The sequence below is a fragment of the Thamnophis sirtalis genome, unplaced genomic scaffold, assembly GCF_051295495.1.
Source record: "Thamnophis sirtalis isolate CommonGarterSnake01/CBP01778 unplaced genomic scaffold, rThaSir2_p1.2 scaffold_13, whole genome shotgun sequence".
In the NCBI taxonomy this organism is placed as follows: Eukaryota; Metazoa; Chordata; class Lepidosauria; order Squamata; family Natricidae; genus Thamnophis; species Thamnophis sirtalis.
In genome coordinates, this window is record NW_028261393.1 from 8,752,212 (window position 1) to 8,770,201 (window position 17,990).

General features: G+C 46.6%; 1 protein-coding gene across 1 annotated transcript; it reads right to left on the reverse strand.

The window, feature by feature from the left end:
• Nucleotides 1-14,264, reverse strand: LOC106537611 (NLR family CARD domain-containing protein 3). Its single transcript, XM_087727363.1, is given in 8 exon segments — nt 1-443; nt 2,127-2,294; nt 2,811-2,897; nt 5,276-7,067; nt 10,518-10,574; nt 12,533-12,613; nt 13,935-14,219; nt 14,222-14,264. Coding segments are annotated over 8 exon segments (2,847 nt in total). The 3' UTR covers nt 1-109.
• Nucleotides 14,265-17,990: the final 3,726 nt, after the last annotated feature.

A 17,990-nucleotide genomic window follows, 5' to 3' on the forward strand; every position in this document is an offset into this window, starting at 1 on the left:
TACCTGTATTCCTTTATTTAATTAAAAGCATGGATGGGCTCAAATAAAGAGGCGAGAAATTTTATGAGATAGACCCCTTGGGCTCAGAAAAAACATCCCGTTTCACAGATCAGATTAAATAAGATTTGTTGCCTTTTCCTTTTTTTTTCTCCTCTTTCAGGATAGCAAAGATCTTTTTCTTTAGCTCTCCGGCTTTTTCCTGAGCTTCCTGGCTAACTTCTGGCTCATCTGTGTCCATCAAGGTTTCCAGAATCGCGTCCAGGGCTCCAGCATGGTTGACCGACTCCATTTGCTCAATTGTAATCTCATCCACCCAATCCAGATAATTCTGGAGCAACGCCACATCGGACCGGAAACAGCTGACAATCTTAAGTTTGGGTTTTCTGCGACGTAATTCCGAGAGGATATCTTGGCCTGCTTGGCTAAATCTGTTCCCTGTAAGGCTGAGAAAGAATTTGAAATTAATATGGCAATGTCAGAATATTCATGAACCGGCAGAGACATGGTAACAGAGACATGAATAAGGCTTAGTAGCAAGGTCAGCCAATGGGAGCTGAAACAGGTTGGCATCTGGGTGTGACTTAGCTCTGAACTGAAACTAAAACTCATTCTCTGTAAAGCCTGCCTGTGTTCGAACCTGCTTACAATCTCTTCTCCCTACCACCTTGATAGAATCTGCTGTTGGCATTGTACATTTTTTCTTTATTATGTATATAAAGAAGCTAATGAATCTGGCTGATGCAGTTATCTGTTTGTGCTTTCTGGATTTGATTTTTGCAACAAACTGACAGGCAAGATCACGTTGAAGGATGTGCTAATGAAGCTAAAATATGCTATTAATTACTTTCAATACCGAAAGCTACACATACAACTGGATACACTTTCTAATGGCTTTGCTATGTGCCTAGGAAATCCGTGTTACAGTATTTGCAGGTTCCACTTTTGCAAGTTTGCGAAAATTTATTTGCAACCCCAAAATCAACATATGTTCCTGGTTATTTGCAGACAGAACAGCAAAAAAAAAAAAAGAAATTAGTGGCTCCTCTGTACATGTCTGCCTTCTCTCAAAGACCTCATTGGCTGAACTGGTCATCTAAGCATTGTAAATAAAATGTTTAATGTTTAAACTTTATTTATTTTTTCTGGGACTTTCTTTATTTGTAAGAAATCTATAAACATTAAACAAGGTGCCTTTAAACAGAAGCACAATACAGATACCACCCAGGAGACCCTGAGGATAAAGTTAAATCTCCAAGTGGCCTCAACGACTCTCTAAAAAGGATGCAAATGACCAGATGTCTGAAAGGAGTATAAATCCTTCCGTTCCCCACCATCCAGTCAGAGCTGAAGAAGCTCCTTGGATGAGAAGCGAAACATCTTCAAAGCAAAACCAGGGAGTCCAGTGGCCTCTTGAAAAAAGCAGTTTTGGGACAATACAGGTGGCCTTCTCTCCAAATTGAGCTCCAATTATGTCAGGTTTTGGCTCCCTGAATTCCCAAGCCAGATGCCAATGCTGGCTTGAAATCAAATGAATTGATCTCCATCTCATCTGGTGAGAGACCACTTAGGTGTCAGGGTTCCAAATAGCATCCAAAATAAAATAAGAATCCGAGGCAAGTGATCCCTCAAAGTTTCAATTTATTAAGAGAGCCATGTTGGCACATCTGGGGGAAAAAATGAATCTGAAAGCTTCCAGGTTTTCCCACCCAGTTGAAAGTTCAAGATCCCCACACTCACAAGTTCGTCACATGGTCCAATCTTTCACTGTCACAAAAGAGAGATTCCTCCCCTCCAGATCCGGCCAGGTGCAGAAACAAAGTTGACCTTGACTTTCTCAGAAGAATGTTGTTATGGCTACATATCACCCAACTCCACATAATCCCCCCCACTCCAGTTTCCCATGATAGAGTGTGGCAGGCCCGAAGTCCAAAAAGAAAAGATGGCTTTCAGGTCTGACACTAGGATCCTGACTTCATTGTCCGTGTATTCTTTGCAAAGACGAAACGGAACAGATCACAACAATAGAGTTGGAAGAGATCTTGGAGGTCTTCTAGTCACTCAACATTAAAGACCATTGAAATGCTGGCGATGAGTCTCACAATGAACAAGGAACTAAGCAAACTCACCTGAGGAGCCGGAGAGTTGTATTTCCTGATAGACAATCCAAAATGTTATCGAGGCCTCGGTCCGTAAGGTCCATAAAGTCCAAATGAAGCTCTTCTAGGCTGGTGTTATCACGAAGGGCATTCCATAAGAAACTTGCCGCGTTGGATCTCAGACGGTTCCCGCAAAGCCTTGGGTAGAATAGGAAAAAAAACCGTGTGCAAAGCCACAGTTATTTAGCCCAGCAAAATCACCTTCGAGCTCGCATTCCCACTCACAACATTGTGCAAAGTCTCTCCAGCAGGGAATTGCAAACAGTTTCACCAGAAGGGATTCCCCCCTGGCAGATCGGAGGGTTTCCCAAAGAAAAACCTCCCATCCACCAAAAATGAAGAAAGCGCTAAAATGGGGTCCCCCCGCAACCCTCCAGGCCGTGACCCACTTCCGGGTCATTGAGCCATTTGGAAAAAAAAATTGGAACCTCTTCTGTAGGTGTGGCCTGCTTTCCGGGTCCACTGGTGGAACCTCTTCTAACCGGTTCGGTAGATTTGACGAACCGGTTCTACCGAATAGGTGCGAACTGGTAGGAACCCAACTCTGAGTAGTAGCCCTAACACCACGTTTTGCCACCTTGGCAGGCTCAGTTCCCAGAGTTCCTCTGCCAACATACGTTTGAAAGGAAGCATTTTATGAGCTTCTCTACTTACACCAGTCTTTCCAGACAGCACTGGGGGGACCTCAGAATCATCGCTTCGATTTCAGCTGCTTCCCAGTCCAGAGAATTGTACTGCAATCTGAAATACAACGGACGTTACTCAGCTACAGCATGAGTTGTATGTGTACAACCCACAGGGACCAACAGCTTCTCAAACAGATTAAATTAAATATCAAGGTTAATGCTAACCATTTCTGGCATGCTTATGCAGCTGCAGCCACTGCCTTTAGCTACCCTGGCAGCTTAAAGGTCACATTTCACTGTAAGACAAGTGTGAATCAGGATTTAAAGGCCAGGAAAGAGAACTTGTGTGATATTTAAAAATGCACTACCATCGCACACAACTCCTTGCTCTACTCAGTCCAGACGTGCTGGAGGTCCAGTTCATTGACTTCCATCATATAACCTGACCCATTTCGAAGGCCCTAAATTGAGGCCGTGGTGATTCAGTGGCTAAGTCGCTGAGCTTGTCAATCAGAAGGCCGGCAGTTTGGTGGTTCAAATCTCTATAACGGAGTGATCTCCCGTTACTTGTCCCAGCTTCTGCCAACCTAGCAGTTCGAAAGCACGTAAAAATGCAAGTAGAAAAATAGAGACCACCTTTGGTGGGAAGGTAACAGCGTTCTGTGCACCTTTGGCATTTAGTTATGCCAGCCACATTACCCTAGAGATGTCTTCGGACAACGCTGGCTCTTCGGCTTTGAAACAGAGCTAAGAACCACCCCCTAGAGTTGGGAACGATGAGCACATAAGTGCAAGGGGAACCTTTATCTTTACCTTTTAAATTGAGGAGGACCATTGGCATAAATATGTTCTAGCGGGAAGCAGTTTCTTTGACAAGGGAAAGGAAAGAAACAAGCTTTAAACCAGGGATGTCCAACCTTGGCAACTTTAAGACTTGTGGACTTCGCTCCCAGAATCCTCTAGCCAGCATGACCTGCCTGGGGAATTCTGGGAGTTGAGTTGAAGTCCACAAGTCTTAAAGTTGCCAGCATTGGACACAGTTGCTTTAAACCAAGGAAATGAGGCAATTTAAACAAAAGAGGGGATTTAAAAAAAAAAAAAAGGAAATGAAAAAAAGTCGAGAAATGAAACTTGGGTGAAACTCAGAACCAGGCTGAGAAATGAAAGTGTGGGGGCAGAGGAAATATGGCAGCAATAAATTGGTCATAGTGGCAGAAATCTAGGAGACACAAAAGTGACAGGTCACAGTAGTATTTCCCACCCTTGGCGTCTTTAAGATGTGCAAACGTCAACTCCAAGAATTCCCCTTAAAATGGAAGGCGGTAAGAGTGTAAGACAACAGTAATGGTGCCTTCCCTTTCAAGCACTTGATTTCTGTAACACAGTTTGGATAAGACAACTAAGAATAAGAAAACCCATCTGAGGATGGGTTGACCTCTTGCTTTGAATTTTCCAGGAAAGGACGGGAGCCCCACTAGGGTGGAAATACAGCATTGGGTGCCAATGGTTTTAAATCAAAAACTATGAATAGGAGCTGGGAAGAATCCAATAGTATAACCCAAATTCCGAATTAGCAATAGCAATAGCAATAGCAGTTAGACTTATATACCGCTTCATAGGGCTTTCAGCCCTCTCTAAGCGGTTTTACAGAGTCAGCATGTTGCCCCCAACAACAATCCGGGTCCTCATTTTACCCACCTCGGAAGGATGGAAGGCTGAGTCAACCCTGAGCCGGTGAGATTTGAACAGCCGAACTGCAGAACTGCAGTCAGCTGAAGTAGCCTGCAGTGCTGCATTTAACCACTGCGCCACCTCGGCTCTAATTAACTTAATGAAGGGGCTACGAATAGTCCTCCCTTCTCTGCAAAGGTCATGCTAGCTTTTGTGAACAGAAGAAGTTCTAGAGTCAGCTTTCAAGGGTTGTCCCACATCCATAAAACTATAATTCCCCCATTTAAAGCCGTTTAAAAGTGATGCATCTCTACAATGTGGAGTAGAATAACAGAGTTGGAAAGGGACCTTGGAGGTCTTCTAGTCCAACCCCCTGCTTAGGCAGGAAACCCTACACCAGGCAAATGGTTATCCAACATCTACTTAAAAACTTGCAGTGTTAGAGCATTCACAGCTTCTAGGAGGCAAATTGTTCCACTGATTAATTGTTCTAACGGTCAGGAAATCTCTCCTCTGTTCCAAGTTGCTTCTCTCCTTGATCAGTTTCCACCCATTGCTTCTTGTCCTGCCCTCAGGTCCTTTGGAGAATAGTTTGACTCCCTCTTCTTTGTAGCAACCCCTGAGATATTGGAACACTGCTATCATGTCCCCCCTGGTCTTTCTTTTCATTAAACTAGACATACCCAGTTCTAGTTTAATAGAGTAGATCTGCCTTAGCGTCTGCCTCCCTTGTGGAGCTGAGAATAGGATATTGATTTCTTTCAATGTCATCATCCCTCCCTATTTAGGTCAAAGCCAACCCACAGCCAAACCGATACTCACTGCAAAGTTTTGCAGCGATGGAGATGGCCCTGCAGCTGCTTCAGTCCTCTAGTGCCCATATTGCTGTAACTTAAGTTGAGATTCTGGAGAACCTGAGACTTTGAACAACTCAGGGCGTACGCCAGGGCCGCGCAATCCGCTGGGTTCAGTGTCACCTTGGACAGGTCTACCTCGCCCACCTGGGAAATGACCTCCCAAGTCACGTCATCCTGGTGCAACTCCGCTAAGCAGTGTAACAAGGGCAGCAACCTCTGACCTGATTCACACAAAGCCTTTTTCCTGAACCAGCCTGCCAAAAGCATGGCTGGGTCTCCTTCCCGGCTGCTCCCAAGCAGCCCTTCCAACTTGCCTTCCAGTCTAGAGGCCAACAACCCCATGAAAAACCTGGAAAACATTTGCAGTTTGTCCCACTGTGGGGATCTGTTCAGAGATTGCCGGGTATAGTCGTAAAATCCACCAGCGGATCCCTCTGCTGGGGAGAGAAAGCCAGCGGCATCTCGATCTTCTGGAGTTTTTCCATTCCACCAGAGATCCAGGCAGTCAGTTAATTCCCCAGCATTGAAGTCCAAGTTAACCACTGAGTATAAAGCGGCCAAAAACTCCTGTACCGTCAAGTGGAAAAAACTGTAGATTTCACTGCTCTCCTTGAAGAAGATCTGACTGAGATAAACAGGTGGCAGGTCCCGTGGATCAAAACCCAACTCCTGCAGTTCATCTGCATAGAACATGGTCTGTCCCTTTAGCAGGCCAATGTAGGCCAGGTGACCAAGCTGCAGTAGCAAATCTTTCTCCCTCCTCAGATCCCGTGGCATTGCTTCTCCTTGTCCAGAAGGAGGCTGGTGTAACTTCAGGACGGTGCGCACATAAAGCAGATAGAGCTCCGTGACGGTGCTGGGTGGGGAGGCTCGATTGAACCCTTCTTCGGAGAAGTATCCGTCCAGAGCCGTACAGAGAATGAAGCAGTAGAGCGGAATGAAGGTGAGGTTGGTTAAGCCATGCTGAGTTGAGAGGTAGCTCATGACTTCCGTGCCATGTCCGGAAGTCTGGAAGAATTGGGAGATGTAGTCCTTCACTTGTGCCTTTTGTAAACCGAGGATAAGAACATGGCGGTTAAAAAGTTCTGGCCGAAGAGAGACAGAAGACTTGGATGTGGCCAGAATGGTGGCCTCTGGAAGCAAGGTCCCATTCAGGAGACCGCACACCAGATCTTTCACGTGGCCTGCCTCATCCGGCCACAGGCAGGGATGTTTGCTGCCCAGGGGGTGCCTGAACTCATCCAGTCCATCCAAGATCAGGAGGATCTCCTTCGGTCGCTCCAGCAAAGCGAAAAGAACTTTGCTCAGATGCGGGAACTTATGGCAAATCAACTTTTCCAAACTCTGGGTTCCGGTGACGAGGCTGAGCTCCTGGAAGGAAAAATCCAGGACGCAAAGAAAGCCTTGGAAGGCTCTGCCTAGCGCCCAATAATGGAGGATCTTCTGGACAATGACAGTCTTGCCGATACCGGCAGGGCCGCTCAGCATCACCCGATGAGGCAGGGCGCTCTCCCGGGGAAAAGGAACGAAAAGTTGACACAGGTCCAGATGGGAAGATGCGTGGTAGGAACGAAGCCAGGTCTGATGAGAAGCCAGCTGCAAGTAATCATGGCTGGTGGAGCTGTAATAGGGCCTGTTGAGTAGCAGGAGATCAGGGTAGTAGGCTTCAGGACAGTTGCATGGCTCGGTATCTTCCATAGTAGTGCGCAGATTCTCCGTCTGGGTCAGCAACAAGCGACGGTGGTTTTGCAGGGCCGCTAGGAAAGCAAAAGATTAGATTACATTAGATTTAGATTTATTTTATTTGTATGCCGCCCTTTTCCGGGAGGGACTCAGGGCGGCAAACAACTCAAAGGGGGAAAGGGAACATAGAACACAATACAAGTGATTAAAATAACCAAGAATCATACAGCCACACAGGTCGAGAGGGGAGGGGAACTCATCAATCCCAGGCCTGCCGGCACAGCCAGGTTTTGACGGCTTTCCAGATGGCCTGGAGAGAGGTGAGGGTCCGAATCTCCACGGGGAGTTCGTTCCAAAGGGCCGGAGCTGCCACAGAGAAGGCCCTCCCCCGGGTGGTAGCCAGATGGCATTGGCTGGTGGACGGAACCCGGAGGAGGCCGACCCTGTGTGATCTAACGGGTCTTTGGGAGGTAATTGGCAGCAGGCGGTCTCTCAAGTACCCAGGTCCAATACCATGAAGGGCTTTATAAGTTACGACTAGCACTTTGAAGCGTATCCGGAGACCGATCGGTAACCAGTGCAGCTCGCGGAGGATAGGTGTAACGTGGGTGTACCGAGGTGCACCTACAATCGCTCGAGGTACATTTGCAAAACAATTCTGGTGAAATTCTGCCGCACTGAATGTTATAGATCAATGTTGGAAAACCTTTTTAGCACCAAGTGCTGAAAATGGAGCGTGCGTGTGGGAGCGCCAGAAACCAGAAGAGCAATTCCCTGGTGTGCATGTGCTTGCCGGGAAACTGAGCTTCCAGTTTCCAGCATGCACATGTCCTCCGGTCACATGGTCTTTCCAGTTTCATTACTATTATTATTTTTTTTTTTTCTTTAAAACTAGGATATGTTAAGCATATTGACATGTAGCGGAAATACACCAATGAGAGGAGGAGTGGGAAACAGAAGGGAGAAGAAAGATAGGAAGAGAAGGATAGGAGAGAGGGTAAGGGGGGAAGATGAGGAGGATAAGGAGGAGTGGATTGTAGAGAGAGGGGCAGTAGAAAGGAAGGGGAAGTAGAGTAGGAAATACACCAATGAGAGGAGGAGTGGGAAACAGAAGGGAGAAGAAAGATGGGTAGAGAAGGATAGGAGAGAAGGTAAGGGGGGGAAGATGAGGAGGATAAGGAGGAGTGGATTGTAGAGAGAGGGGCAGTAGAAAGGAAGAGGAAGTAGAGTAGGAAATACACCAACGAGAGGAGGAGTGGGAAACAGAAGGGAGAAGAAAGATAGGAAGAGAAGGATAGGAGAGAGGGTAAGGGGGGGAAGATGAGGAGGATAAGGAGGAGTGGATTGTAGAGAGAGGGGCAGTAGAAAGGAAGGGGAAGTAGAGTAGGAAATACACCAATGAGAGGAGGAGTGGGAAACAGAAGGGAGAAGAAAGATAGGAAGAGAAGGATAGGAGAGAGGGTAAGGGGGGAAGATGGGGAGGCTAAGGAGGAGTGGATTGTAAAGAGAGGAGCAGTAGAAAGGAAGGGGAAGTAGAGTAGGAAATACACCAATGAGAGGAGGAGTGGGAAACAGAAGGGAGAAGAAAGATAGGAAGAGAAGGATAGGAGAGAGGGTAAGGGGGGAAGATGAGGAGGATAAGGAGGAGTGGATTGTAGAGAGAGGAGCAGTAGAAAGGAAGGGGAAGTAGAGTAGGAAAGGATGATGGAGGGAAGATAGAAAGTTGAAGGGTGGTAGAAGAAAGAGGTGTATGGAGAGCAGAAGAGCTCTAATGGGTTTTTATTTTTCTGGGCATTGTTGACAAGAGGAACTGATGTAATTATTATTTAATACTATATGATACGGGCTATGTATAGTATACATGTGAGTGTATGTTATGAAAATGAAAATGGAAATAAAAAATATTTTTTAAAAAAATGTTATAGATCAATGTTGGAAAACCTTTTCAGCACCAAGTGCTGAAAATGGAGCGTGTGTTTGGGAGAGCCAGAAACCAGATGAGCAATTCCCCGGTGCTCATGTGCTTGCCGGGAAACTGAGCTTCCAGTTTCCAGCATGCACATGTCCTCCGGTCACATGGTCTTCCAGTTTCTGAAATACACGCATGCACAAAGGCCAGCTAGCCAATGAGCATGCATGCACCGGAAACTGGAAGCTCAGCTTCTTGGTGTGCACATGCCTGCCAGGGAGCTGCTCTTAGGGTCTCTGGTGCTCTCATGCGTGCGAAGACTAGCTAGCCAGCACACATGTGTGTGCCAGAAACCAGGAACTCAGATCCCCAGTGTGCGCATGCGTGCCACGGAACTACTCTTATAGTTTCTGGTACTCCCGCACACACGAAGAGCAGCCGGCTGGCACACATGCATGTGCCAGAACCCAGAAGAGCAATAGGCAATGGCTGGCATGCCCAGACAGATAGTTCTGTGTGCCACTTCCAGCACGCATGCCCCAGGTTCACCATCACCATTATAGATTATCAAACATCTCATGGCCTTCCACAAAGCTATTAAAACCTGGCTTTTCCGGCAGGCTTGGGGCCGTTGACCTCTTGACTGAGGTCCGGCTCCTCTCTGATTGGGTGTATGTTGTGCTTTTTCTTGACTTTGTTGTGTCTCATTGTTTTAATTCTTTTTAAATAATTTTTCATTTCTGTAAGCCGCCCGGAGTCCTTCGGGATTGGGCGGCCTAGAAATTCAATAAATGAAATGAAATTTGGTTCTTGTTGGATAATCTGCTTCTTTTATTCTTTTGCTGGGTGATCTTCCCCAAAGATGGACAGCTATCAGTTCTCACATCGCCTCCCCCTTCTCTTCCAGCTTGGTTGGATTGCTGGATTTTTATTCTGGATCTTAAATGAAGAGGGAGCTGAATTAGCCTCCTTTCTGAGTCTTAACAGGATGCTCTCAGCAACAAACAGCATGGCTGTCAGGAAGGCCACTGGCAGGAGAATACAGAAGTGACCAACCTGTGCCTGCCGCTGGAAACTAGGAGCTTCCCACTCAACCTCAGGGGTGGGTTTCGACCGGTTCGCACCGGTCCCTGCGATCCGGTTGGTCGCCGAACCCGGAAGTAAGTAACTTCCGGGAACGGCGAAGCCCCCCCCCCCGCGCCCGCACGTGCCCGCACACCCGCGCCCGCTCCTTACCCGGTTTTTACGAATTCTGCGCTTCCACGCATGCGCAGAACGCATACAGCGCCTGCGCGATCCTCCAGGAGCAGCTGGAGCATCGCGCAGACGCTAGTACGCATGCGTACGCCACGTGCATGCGCGAGGATGCCGCGTGTGTGCGCGAGGATGCCGCGTGTGTGCGCGAGGACGCCGCGTGCGTGCGCGAGGACGCCACCGGCCTCGTTCCAACCAAACCGGTTGGAACGGGGCGAGAAACCCACCCCTGCTCCACCTGATCTTGATGAGTCTCAAAGGAAAAGAAAGAATTAGGCAACGGGTTTGCAAGAATCTCACAACAAACCTACTGATAACATTATCTCTGGTTTTTTTTTAACCATCTCTATTCAATATTTACCTTTGAGTTGGCGGTCCAAACCCCTCCGGAAAGCTGAGCTGTTGTTTTTTTGCATATCTGCAGGGACAAGAGAAAAATATATTGGAATTGGCCTCGCCTTCTCCACTGACTTCTAAGGAGGGACCATTTTTCTCTGCTGGGACACCCTTTCCACCTGCAGAATGGACAGGGTCAAGAGCTGTCCTTGTTGGGTAACTAGTAAATCCTCAAGAGTCCCACAAAGCTCATTTAGTCATCTTCCTTAGCTTTCCTTTTATAGTTTTTGCCTTGTCCTGGACAGTTGCATTTAGCTACCATGTGAAATTTCTACAATGGTTCTGGTGGATCTTATCTGTTGACCATCTGGTCAAACTTTTAATGCATCTTCTTCCTTTAGGTCCATACATTTTCTACACGAACCTCTTTCTACCTAGCTGGTGTTCTTGCTTGGAACAGTCCATCTCTGTCTCTTTCTCTTTCTCTCTTTTTTTAAATATACTTTTTTTTATTTTCCATTTTCATAACATATAATCACATGTATACTATTACATAGCCAATATCCTATTGTATTAAGTAGTAATTACGTCAGTTCCTCTTGTCATCAACGCCCAGAAAGATAAAAACCCATTATTAGCTCTTCTGCTTTCCATACACCTCTTTCTTCTACCTCTCTCCTACTTCCTTTCTTCCCTCCATCCTTTTCTACTCTGCTTCCCCTTCCTTTCTCCTTCTCTCTCTTCATTCCACTCCTCCTTATCCTCCTCATCTTCCCTCACTCTCTCTCCTATCCCTCTCTTCCTATTTTTCTTTTCTCCTCTGTTTCCCACTCTTCCTCTTATTGGTGTATTTCAGCTTCTGAGCAAACTCCATTCTATGTTGATGGTATTTATGCTTCCATATCAATATACATAACATATCTTAGTTCTAAAGAAAAAAATAAGAGAAGACAGTATACATGTCTTTCTCTTTATCTCAATGGAGTGCACATGCCTCATGTTGAGACATTATATCCAGTGCAAATAGCCAGGAACAGGAATTGAGTTGAAGGCACTAAGAGTTTATTCTTGCCATTGATATACAAAAAAATTTGAGTAACTAACAATCCAGACTAAGTTGGCATTAGATAAGGGTCAAGATAATTCACGGGGGTGGGGTGCTGGACTTGGTTCTCTTGTGGTTGCACAATGACTCCAAACTGATGATCTGTTTAACCCCACCCTCTAGTTCAGACTGATCATCTTCTGCAGATTGTTTAATCACAGTTTATTGAACAAGCTGCATTAGCTGTAGTTCGCAACTACAGTAGGCACAATCCATGGTTTCATAGAAGGATTATGGGCTGCAGCAACCCAGATGGCAGCTAGATGGTCCCAAAGAGAACATTCTAAAAAGAGCCGAGGTGGCGCAGTGGTTAAAGTGCAGTATTGCAGGCCACTTCAGCTGACTGCTATCTGCAGTTCGGCGGTTCAAATCTCACCGGCTCAAGGTTGACTCAGCCTTCCATCCTTCCAAGGTGGGTGAAATGAGGACCCAGACTGTGGGGGCAATATGCTGACTCTGTAAACCGCTTAGAGAGGGCTGAAAGCCCTATGAAGCAGAATATAAGTCTAACTGCTATTGCTATTGCTATTCTAATTCTAACTCATTGTGGCTCTGTAGCCATCTGGAGTTTTGGCATCTAAGATCTGGGTTTGCATGATTCATTAAGCTGGAAACAAGCAAATTACATAGCTTAAGGCAGCATTTCTCTTCAGGAGCTTGAAGATGTGTGGATTTCAACTCTTAGAATTCCGGGAGCGGAAGTCCACATGCCTTCAAATTGCTGAGGTTGAGAAAAACCAGCTTAATGCAATGTGGGAACTCGGGTATTGATTGAATGTCCTAAAGCATTGGCCCCAAACTCTACCCATTTAAAGAAATTGGGTCAATTAGCCTCCGTTTTAATTGTAAGCAGTTTGAAGATGATTATCTCAGCAAGGATAAATGTGATACACAAATCAAAACTTCTCATCGGGTCACTTGGGAACATAACTTGCCTGCAGATATCCGTGGCAATTTATATTTTCTGTTTTGCCAAAACATCAGCCAATTCCTGCTGGAAGTTTTAAGGGGAGGATCTAGAAAGAACAGAGAGAATTTAGAAGCTGCAGAAAGTCTAACTCTTGGCTTTAAAATCATCCCTCTCATTGGGTTCATTTTCTTATACTATTAAGTTCAGGATGAACATACTCCGGGAGCCATTTTTTTGCCTTGTGACATATACATTTTGTAATCTTTGGGACACAGCTGAAGTATCTTAAAGTCATGTTTACCTGTCCAGGTTACATAATGCTTTACCTCTTTTCAGGGGATGGGCTGCTACAGGTTCGCCCGGGTTTGGGAACCTGTAGCTAACATTATGGCCGGTTCAGAGAACATCCAAATCCCTCCCCTGGCTGGCCCCACCCACCATGCCCCTCCCACCCTGCCCTGCCCCTTCCAGGAGTCTCCATGTGGCCATTTTGGATGTGACATGTAGGGCCTGTGCAGAGGCTCAGGGAGGGTATTTGGTATTTGGTATTTTATTATTTGTATGCCGCCCTTCTCCGGGAGGACTCAGGGCGGCGAACAATTCAAAGCGGGGAAAAAGAGGGAACATAAAAGACAAAATACACATAATAAAAGTAGGCAACAGTCGCACAACCATACATGTCAAGAGGGAAGAGAACTCATCACCCCCAGGCCTGCCGACAAAGCCAGGTTTTGACGGCTTTTTGGAAGGCCTGGAGGGAGGTGAGGATCCGAATCCCTGCGGGGAGTTCATTCCAGAGGGCCGGAGCTGCCACAGAGAAGGCCCTCCCCCGGGTAATAGCCAGGTGGCATTGGCTGGTAGATGGCACCCGGAGGAAGCCAACCCTGTGAGATCTAATGGGTCTGTGGGAGGTAATTGGCAGCAGGCGGTCTCTCAAGGGGTCTCTCAAGGGGGGAAAACGGGCCTCCTGAAAGTTCCGGAAGGGCGTCAAGAGTCCGGGGGAGGAGGTTTTCACCCTCCCAGAGGCTCAAAGAAAGCTTCCGGAGCCTGGAGAAGATGAAAATTCCCCCCCATGGTGCAGGAGGCCAACTAGGCCATGCCCACCATGGCCATGATGCCCCAGCAACTGGGCAGAGAACCCATTGCTGAAATTTTTGAAGCCCACCCCTGCCTCTTTTCTCAAATTCATTTTGGGTGTGGTGATGTCAGCCTCTCAAGGTGGATTAGACCAGGAAGCCAAACCAAACACATAGAACAATACTACTTTCATTATAAAGATATAGTAAGTAACAGAATCTTGAGAGGTGTTTTGGGAGATGAACAGTGACTGACTTGCCTATCCCCAGGCAAAGAGCCCTTGATGGACAAGCATATGCAGTCAGGCCTTATGTGCCATTTAGCTGATACCAATTGAGCCCTGTTTATACCTGGTGAAATGATAAAAAGTTCTGTGTTGCTCCGCTTGAACACCGTCTCTTGAAGCCAGTGCTGGAGTTCAGGGCTGTAGATCTCTTGCAGTTCCTTCAGCTTCTCCAGTAATAGTTGGCTTGCACCTGGCTCCTGGTTGACCCTCTCCAGAATGAAAGTGACCTGGTTCTTCTTGGGTCTCACCTCCAACAAGGAGTAATACTCTGACCGAGTGATGAAGCCAGAGCCATAAAGCCAGTGAAGAAGAGGAGCGGGACATGGTTCCAGCCAATGCAAGAGCTGATCCAATGGCCCTGGATTAGAAGCGAACAATGGGCACTATCATCCATCTGCAGAGCTGGAAACAGGAGGAAAGGATGTTAGAGCTTCAGAAAGGAGAATATTTGTTGCTCAGGGTTGAAAGGAATGGTCCTTGGTGCTTTCTGGGTATTACATCTTCTTTTAGCGACCCCGTAATCCCTTGCTGGGTTGGAGTCTGGGCAACTGAATGGAGCTAGCTGTCACGATGTTTTTGTTTTGCCAGCTGTGCTTATACTCTGAGATATACGGTAGACTGACTCTTATCTGTAAAACTCTACTAAGCATGTCCATTTGCCTTCTTCTTTCTCCTTCACTTTTCTTTGTTTGCCTGCTGAGGAGGTAGGCTAGGAACTTTGCCAAAATGTAGTTATTAGCTAGTAAGTTTGTTTGTTATTTATTTTACAATAAAAATGTGTTTCTTAGAATATACCTCGGATTTATTTTCTTAATTGTAAAGTATACTTCAAGCAAACCACGGTTCATCCTCCATTAAAACACAGGGCTGAATTTCTACCCCTCACACTAGCAGAGTGTTTTAATGGCCGAATGCCCTTCCTGTCGCCAATGCAGAATTTTGTTCAGCAGATACATTCTCAGTGTGAGAACCAGAGGTGGGTTCCTACCAGTTTGCACCAGTTCGGTAGAACCGGTTCGTCAAATCTACCGAACCGGTTAGAAGAGGTTCGCCAATGGACCCGGAAAGCGGACCACAACCTACAGAAGAGGTTCCAAAACATTTCTAAACCCACCACTGACAGACAGACAGACAGACAGACAGACAGACACACACACACACACACACACAGACTCACAAAGAGAGAGAAAGAGAAAGAGAAAGAAAGGAAAAAAGAAAGAAATAAAAAAGGAAAAGAGAAAGAAAAAATGAGAGAGAGATGAAAGGAAAAAAAGGAAAAAGGGGACAGAGAGACAAAAGGAAAGAGAGAGAGAGAGAGAGAGAGAGAGAGAGAGAGAGAGAGAGAGAGAGAGAGAACACATGGCCGGCAACCACTCCCACCAGGTCACATGGCTGGCAAGCCACTCCCACAAAGGAGGCCACACCCACAGAGTAGGTTCGAATTTTTTTTGAAACCCACCACTGCTGAGAACCCAGAGAGAGAGATACTATATCTGCCTCTACCTAGGATTGAACTCACAGCCTTCTGATTGTGAGGCAAGAGTGCCACCTCTAGGCCACCACACCAGTCTTTTTTTTAATACTACATACTATGTGAAAGTATGTAGTATCAACAAGCCAAAACGAAGAGATGATCAGCAAACCAAAAAGGGAATAAAAAGACAAAACATCCACCAGCAATCAGCATCCTACGAGCAAAGGTTAACTCCAAGATTAATGTCAGACCAACAATCAAGTAAACAATACTCCAATCAAGGAATTGCCAAACAAGTCAAGCATAAACAGCCGAAACGAAGAACTTCCAAGTCACAATGATATAAACTGACAGAAAACTCACTCTTTACTAGCCCCGAGGATGTTACCTGCTTTGGGTAATGAAACTTCTGCAAGAAAACAACTAAGATCAGAGAGCATCAAGGGCCCCTTCTGTAGGAAGAAAGGAAGTAATTCCTTGGCCTTGTACCTGGACGAGGATTCCACCTGCTCTGGTTCATGTGGAATGATCACGTGGCTGTATAACTTTCATTCAGGATATTCAGATCAGTGGTGGATTCAAATTTTTTACAACCTCTTCTGTGGTGTAGCCTGCTTTGTGGGAGTGGCTTGCCGGCCATGTGACCGGGTGGAATGGCTTGCCAGACATGTGACTGGGTGGGCGTGGCCAACTTGTAAAATGTGGTGAAACTCACTTAACAACGCTCTTGCTTAACAACCAAAATGTTGGCTCAGAAACTCTGGCATTTGAAGTACGCAAGTCTTAAAGCTGTCAAGTTACAAGACCCTTGCACCCCTAATCCTTTAGAAAAAAATCCCCAGGGGTGTTCAAACTTGACAGCTTTAAGACTTGTGGACTTCAACTCCCAGAATTCCTCCTGCAGTCAGTTGGCTCAGGAACTCTGGCATTGAAGCGTGCAAGTCTTAAAGCTGTCAAGTTACAAGACCCTTGCACCACTAACCCTTTAGAAAAAAAAAAACCCCAGGGGTGTTCAAACTTGACAGCTTTAAGATTTGTGGACTTCAACTCCCAGAATTCCTCCTCTCGCTCTTCATCTTGATGATGTGCGGACGGACGGGCGGGGAGCTGGAACGGTTCTGAACGGCACTGTAGATTTGTGGAACCTCTTCTATAGAAGAAGTTAGAACTGGCAGGAACCTACCCCTGATTCAGATACTATCTAGATTCCCCCAAATTGTTCTGAAGTCGGGATTTTCCATATTGCAATTTAACCGGTTGGTTGATAGAGAAAACAAAACCAAACGGAAGAACGGAAGAAAAAGTCACATAGAGAATGCAGGAAGGACAACATGGGGATGTCCACAGTGAAGCTTCCTGGCTTCTCAGTTTCTCCAGCATTGTGTAGCTTTCCATCTCCTAGGTGAGAAAGAACCACATACTCCCACGCAGTTGTAAAGGCTTTTGAGGATTTGGCTCATTGCCCAACTTTTATTGGTTTATTCCTAATTGAATGCTCACCATCCCTTCTCAATGAGAAAAGGAAGTGACCCTGAAGAGAAATGGACCTTGTAATCCCTGACCTTTCTCCATAGAAACCGAAGGGAGGAGCTGATAACAGAAACTAAGAAGGTTACGATTACATTCCAGCATGTCAGAGAAATAATAGGCTATAGATGCCTATTGTGGTTAAAGGATTCAAGTGAGAAATACCTTTCTCTGCTCGAGGCAACATCATCCTTAGTCCTGTTCTAAGCTAAGGACATCCAGATGTTGAGGCTGGGTTCAGAGAGGCCAACTATGAGATTGAGTGCGTGCCAGCACTGCATTTTACAATCAGTTTCAAAGAATCGGGGTGTTTCTCAGAAAAGGTTTTGGAAGGAGCTGTTCTGACTCAGCTTCCCAAACACACCCACTGAGGAAACTCAAAGATTCATTTATTAGGAGTGCCGGCAGCCCCGGGACAAGTTTCTCTTTCAGTGCAGACTAACAAGTCCATCTGTCCATCCAGAAGATGATTAGTTGTCTGCCACATCTATTCATCTCTGCCCCCCCATCCTGCTTTTTATCCCAGAGTTAGAGTGGGGCCTCACTAGCAGCAGTGGTTCTCTCCCAAGGACCAGCCCAGGATTCCACTTCTCTCCTCCTCTTCCTTCTGAGGACTGATGGATGGCCCAGGCACTCTCTTCTCTCTCTCTCTCTCTCCTCCCTCTCTCTCTCTCTTCTCTCTTCTTCTCATTGTCTCTCTCCTTCTCTCTCTCTGCCTCTGCCCATGGATTCCACTGCTCTCCTCTCCTCTGCCTTCTGAGGACTGATGGATGGCCCAGGCACTCTCTCTCTCTCTCTCTCTCCCTCCCTCCCTCCCTCTCTCTCTCCCTCTCTCTCTCTGCCTCTTCCTCTCTCTCATTGTTTCTCTCCTTCTCTCTCTCTGTCTCTGCCCATAGATTTCCACTGCTCTCCTCTCCTCTGCCTTCTGAGGACTGTTGGATGGCCCAGGCTCTCTCTCTCCTCTTCCCCTCTCTCTCTCGATCCGGGCCGAACCGGGAGCAAACCACCTCTGCTGCTGACCCTGACTCCTATACCTCACCACCATCCTCCTCCTCCTCCTCCTCCTCCTCCTCCCTCCTCCTCCTCCTCCTCCTCCTCCTCCTCCTCCTCCTCCTCCTC